A 6,814-nucleotide genomic window follows, 5' to 3' on the forward strand; every position below is an offset into this window, starting at 1 on the left:
TAAACACTACAATGGTGATCGGTACCTTTGGTTAAAACATTGTGTTTTTGAACACCTAAGTTTGGATGATATTACGAATCAAGATTCCATTGGAACTGATATTTTTAATTCATTGGAAGACAAAGGTTACATCTCGCCTACCAATGTCTGTTTACTTTTGGAGATTACAGAACTATCAGAATTGAAGTCTGCTAAAGATATTGTAAGCAGGTATATGGATGACAACACTGTTGAGAATACTAATGAGACACAGTTGGCATTATATCGTAAGCAACTATTTAAATCCATGAGACAAGTTGACCCAGGAGCATTTCAAAACCTTGTTTCTTACTATAAGCTAAGGCGACATAACTTAAAAAATATATGGGATGTAGTATTTCACCTGGAGGTTGAAAGAGTTCTAGCAGATGAACCAGACAAAATAAAAAGGTTTGCAGAATGTCTTGGACCACTCGCAAAAGACGCACTACTAGTACTATATACTAGTGTAAATGGTATGACAATTTTTTTTCATTAACCCTTTGAAGACGTGGCCCATATCCCATACAGGGTAATTTACTGTCCCAGGACGCTAGGCCCGTATATGTACGGGTTGATTTTTTGGGGTCACTGAATTGCACTTTTTGAGAATTTCACCTTTGACCTAGGTAAAAAAATGCGATTTTTCGAAAGGCCAAACCATTTCACATAATAATAAACAAAACCAACAATTGCTGAAAGTTACAGGCATAAAAATGTATTTTGCATTTTTCCTAAACTGGTGAAAAAATCTGATGATAACATTATCATCAAAATAAAATTTCAATAAATTACCAATTCATATTTTATTATTGAAATGTTTTAAACTGCCAACTGATTGACAGAGTTCAACATGCATGTTCTACTTCTTCTTCCTCCTATTCGGCATGTACAGTATACTGTATGCATGTTGTAACTTTCTGATGCGCACCCCGGGGCATTCCACAGTATTTGGTCTTTGAGTTGAAAAATTTCATTTGCTGATTTCTATGAAATTTTTCCCATTTCCTAAAGTAGATATGTTGAAGTTTAATAAATAATATTTTTTTTAATTTTCTGATAATTATTTTTCAAGTTATTGAATATTAAATATGAAAATATAATATTTGGCGTTGCGGACGGGACATTTTATAATCTAGTTATTTCTCTTCTTCTTATTTTTCAGATATATTTACTTTGTGTCCTTATTGTACATAATCAACTAATTTATTAAAAATATTTTGTTTATTAATTTCATACAGGCCTTTTGAATTCAAAATTGTCCCGTCCGCGACGTTTGAGGGGTTTTTTTTACATTTATTTGAAAAGTAATGATTAAAAAAAGTTGCTATTTAATTTTCTTCTCCTAGGAGTTATATTCTCAACAGATTATAAAAAGATTTTTTGAAATTTTGGTGAAAATATTAAACTTCAAAAATATATCGTTACGGATGGGACATTTTTTTTATGTACGGGACATATTATTTTCACAATTAACAGATGTTTTTTTGTAACTAAGGTAGATTTTGGTAGCATAACACAATAACAATCAACTTAAAGAACAATACCTAAGATCCAAAAGAACACACCTTAAGTACAAGAACTTTACAAACAAACATTGGGTGTGGTGACAATTACATGTAGACACAATACCCTGGGAAACTTTTAAGCAATAAACAAAGTTTTGTTGATCAATTAACATATAAAATAATTAACCTGGAGTATAAATTCAGGCAGAAATCAACTTAAATCATTCTTGTTTATATGTTAGTCATGAAAACATACTGATCATGGAAAAGGCTAAGACTAGTGCAGAAAGAACAAGAGCCTGCAGAGTGCGTATACGAAATAATATACCAGCATGAAGTGTGTCTCAAATTAGAATGAAAACAAGAAATTGAGAGAGCTGAATGCAAATGAAACACCATCTCAACACGGTGTATGGTAGCAGAAGCAGGCCAAAGCTTGTGCTCATGCAGCCCTTCCTACATCTCCAAACAGACAGGCAACAATTGTAGCTGGTATCATTCAAAAATTCAAAATTCAAAAAAGACATTTATTTTCCTCCATAGCAATGCAATACAAAATAATAAACAGAAATGGTAAGGTATATTAAAAATGAAATAGATGATTGTTGGATATACAAAAGAAAAGTGAATTTAAGAAAATTGGCTATGGAGGAAGGCATAATCCCGAGAAGATGAGGAAATCTTGTGCTGGGTATGCCTATGCAAATAAAATGGATAATTGAATATCATTGAAGATATGACGCCCACAAAACGTAAGAGAATTGCAGATGTCATAGACAGAAGAGCTGCAAAACGTCGCCTTGTTGAAGGATACACTCAAGAAAGTAAGAAAAGAACTGACACTCTTACAGAAGATGATGTGACAAAAGTTGTGAACTTTTATGAACAAGATGATATTAATCATATGTGTCCAGGGAAGAAAGAGTTTGTGTCGGTTAAAACAGAGACAGAGCATGTCCACAAGCATAAACGAATAATGATGATGAACATCGGTGAAGTTAATTGAAAATCTGCGTCCTGTTCATGTTTCTAAAACTAGTCAGAGAGACCATGAGGTATGTTTATGCCGGTATCATGAAGATCTCGAGATGTTGATTACTGGGGTCAGTAAAGTTGTACCTACAGTACATTGCAGTCTACAGCAGATGAAGTTTTGAAAGTCACAGTAGGCTCAATGAATAATGAAAAATGTATTGATCGCCAGTGTCAAGACTGTAGTACCTCCCTCCTTAACAATTTGTTTGAGGATGTTGACGAGAATGCCTTTGTTTCATACTATCAATAGGTTACAGAAGATGGCCGAACATATAAATCATTACTCAAGCGTTACACTACTTACTACCATTATTTACTTTTGACTAGACTCAAGCATATCACAGTAATATCAGATGAGCAGCGCCATGATAAGAAAGCTGTATTTGCATTTAACAAGGCCATACTGAAGGATGTACAAAATAAATTGCCATTTGATATTACCAAGCTTCACTCTGGTCTGATGGAGCTGGAAGCCAATTTAAGAATCGTTTCATGTTCTGCAACTTGCTATTTCATGTTCATGATTTGGATATCCAGCAGATTGGAGTTTCTTTGGCACTGCTCATGGAAGGGGACCAATAAATGGTATCGGTGGTGAAGTGAGGCTTCTGTATGGCGATCTGTCCTCCAGGGCAAGTTATTTTTAGCTGATGCTAAAGAATTTTACTTGGCTGCAAATGACTAAATGACTTGTGTAAGAAAATAAATCTTATATGTAGATGCCAATGAAATCATCTACTACACTGAACATCTAGTCAACCGTTGGAATACAACATGTACTAGTATACCTGGAACTCGTTTTCTGCATTTTATCAAGTCAATTAATGATTATCAAGCATTCACTAAACTCACAGTTCTCAAATGCAAATCCTGTATACTATCAATGCTATGTTACATTCTGTTTCCGCTGTAGACTTAGCGTCAAACCCCTCAAGTTCTAAGTGTCTTCAGGATGAAACCATTAAACTAAAAGTAGGAGATTTTGTTCTCAGTGAATTTGCAACAAAGAAAGACTATTGCATCTATTTAAGCCAGATAACCAATATAGACAGAAACGAAATTGAAATTAGTTGTTTAAGAAACCCAAGTAAGGATAGAAAAACCTTTGTTTTTCCACAAATACCAGATGTATCTTGGATACCTACTGCCAATGTCAGAGGTCAAACGGCAATGCCAATAGTTGATATGGAAGGGGTCGATACATTTTTTAACGTCCCCTTGATATGTGCTAAATAAGAACTGTAGACAATGAAACTGCTTTGTAATAACTTTAAAGTGCTGTTTTACTTTTTCATGAAATTATTAAATATTAATAATTAATATGCATTACTTTATAATTGTCATCTTGTTAAATAAATTGTTAAAAATCTAATTAATTTCTGATGCTATAGAAAATTGTTCTTTTATGGTATAATTGTAATCTTTAATTAATATAATTTGTTTGTGTATTGAACAAGTAACTTTAGAGTTTGTTTTTTAAATAAAATACTTTATACATTCAATAATGAAATTTTAATTTTATGCCTTGTTTTAAAGGTATATTGTCCCCCAGAAAAAATTATTTTAAACATTTTTTTGTTGAATATGCCATTTTAATGTCGCATAATATTTATTCACTTTGACCAAAAATTGGACCGAAAAAAAAAAATTATTTACCGGAAAAAACTGTAATTTAAGCAAAAAATAGTCAAATTGGCTGCCAGCCAATGGATTTTTCGTTGATTTTAAAAGTTTATTTTGTCATTTTATAACTGAAAACATTTTTTTTTCGTTTTTTTTTCTACTGAAGTGATTAACTTTGTTAAAACTATAAAATGGCCTATTTAAAGCCTGATTTTATTAATCTTCATTTTTCATGTTTTTGGGGGACAATACATCTTTAATATCACTTTTATTAACAGTAAATACTTTATACTGTACATACATTAACTTTGTTATTTGTATGTTCGCTATTTTTTAGATAAATTCCTCTGTATAATTATATAATGTTGAATTAATTTCAAAAATCATATTTCATATTATGAATTTCATATTTTTATTCAAAACAGTCTTTATCAGTGTTTCAGAGGTTAAATTATATTTTGATTTGTAAAATAAAAGGTTGTATTGAATTTTTGATTTTTTTCATTGAAATATGTAGTATTTTCTACCCTGGACAAAAGTGACCCGTCCGCGATGTTGGAAATGTCCCGTTCGTAACGACATATAATTCATATTTATTAATAAATTTACAGTTATGATTTTATAATTACCAGTCTACCATCTAAAACTATCTGGCAACATATTTGTGCCAAAAAAAATTGTAATCTCTTTTAATTGAGGAGAATTATTAGAATAAGAAATATACTGTAGTAACGTTATTTTTATACGATGGACAAAGCCATTTTTAGTACATTCAACGATTACTGTAATGATGTCTTTTTTTTATAGATCCTATCAAAATGAAGATTTCTGATGTTACTACCAATGTGGGTGTGATTACTGTTAGATTGCTCTTAAACCTAACATTTGTGAAATATTCTGCTAAAATTTCTAATATCAAGTGGTATAAGCATGATGAAGTTAAAGAAAACATGCTGACATCATTAAAGTCACCTGATTTAAAGTCACGCTATCGTTGTGGATATATGGAGAAGAATGAGGGCTATTATTTGGAGATCAGAAATGTTACATTTAAAGACAATGGAGAGTACAGATGTGAAGTGGAAGTTGAATGTAGACAAAAAACATACAGTTGTCATGGAAGGCTAACAGTTGAAGGAGGTATCTACATTAAATTTGATTACAGTACTGTAGGAGTAACAATACATATACTAAGTGGAATACAGTACTAAAAATTAATACTACTTTCATTTGATATTTCCCTTAGGTTAGTCATATTTATTGTAAAGCAATGAAGATGTTGATTACAAACTACAAGTTGTTGATAAGAAATAGAATGAGAATAAAAGCCCTAACAGAATTACCCCTAACCCTCTAACAAAACATTGGATCTGCCTTTTTCATCAGTGTTTTTTTTATTCTATGAGAATGTTATCTTTGCCCTTTTGGATTCTGTTTTCTTTGCCCTTTTGGATTCTGTTATTGAAGTTTAATCACTAATTATTTATAATAATATGAACATGAAACATAGATAGAAAACAAATAATCATGAGATATAATATGCAGGTTGTATGTCTGATGCCCATGGGTAAAAAGTGGTTATAAATTATTATTCACAATGCCATGTCACCTGATTTTCATAAATTTAATTACCACAATGGATGAATTACCTTTATTTAAATGGTCATAATAAGAAAAACTTTATGCCTGACTACTTGAATTAGTTTACAGTATGTCCACATTAAAAACTGGTAAACTATTTAGAATGTTGACTACAAACTTTAAAATTTGGAACGGTCTTCAAATGATGTTGAAGCTTTCTATGATGTCAAGTTTACTACTGAAGATCTTGTTTTTGTTGGTAAAACATACATTAATGTCGATAATTTCACTTGCTACAGATTTACAATTAGAAGATAAGGAGTCAGATGTATCTGAAAAACTACTGACAAGATTTCAAAGCCAAGACCAAAAGAAACGCTCTCTAGGACGTTTCAATCTTTGTCTAGGATGTGGTGTGGATATTGCTGTTTCTGTGTAAGTAAGATATTTTAATTGTCTATAGTGTCTTGTGTATAACAAATATTACTGTACCTATCCTTTATTCCCATGAATCAACGTCATATAAAAAGAAAGTGGAATACAGTCCAGGAAAGTGAAGAAAATAAAATGAATACAGCACGTTAAGTAATGTGTGAGGGGCAAGACCACACAACATACACTTTTTCAATATTTAAAATTTAGATTATTTCTTTTTTTAAGATACAATCTGAAAAGGACAACCCCTTTATATTCTATAAATCTATACAAGAAAACATATGAAAAACCAAAGACAAAAACAAATTATGTCGGTGAGGTATGTAAGCATTATTAAAGACACATTTACAAACTTTATTTTTAGAGATCATACCTTAGAAAATTATATTTGTGGGATCAAATTTCTATAAAATAGTAGTTAGTGGTAGTCTTTGATTAAATTAATGTTTATCCTTTAGGAAAAAATTATGCCAAGTCAACTTACGCACTTCCAGTCTCTTGAAGGAAGAAATGATGATGATGAATTACAAGAAATTAAGGATTTTTATGAACCTGGTAATGAATGTTTTTGTTGTCAAGTGTAAATTGTCTTTTTACCACAAATGTATGTAAAA

At 31.2% G+C, this 6,814-nt stretch overlaps 2 protein-coding genes across 2 annotated transcripts in view; both read left to right on the top strand.

Moving 5' to 3' along the window:
• Positions 1-6,814, top strand: part of LOC144848642 (intraflagellar transport-associated protein-like) — a 111,146-nt gene that overhangs the window by 79,351 nt on the left and 24,981 nt on the right. The window lies entirely within an intron of this gene.
• Positions 2,263-6,784, top strand: LOC144848258 (uncharacterized). Its single transcript, XM_078704971.1, has 6 exons — positions 2,263-2,518; positions 3,475-3,648; positions 4,992-5,324; positions 6,065-6,200; positions 6,426-6,519; positions 6,659-6,784. Exons 1-6 carry the CDS (start codon positions 2,263-2,265, stop codon positions 6,782-6,784), a joined length of 1,119 nt encoding a protein of 372 aa, XP_078561097.1.

Source organism: Antedon bifida, chromosome 7 (assembly GCF_963402885.1).
Source record: "Antedon bifida chromosome 7, ecAntBifi1.1, whole genome shotgun sequence".
NCBI classification, from domain to species: Eukaryota; Metazoa; Echinodermata; class Crinoidea; order Comatulida; family Antedonidae; genus Antedon; species Antedon bifida.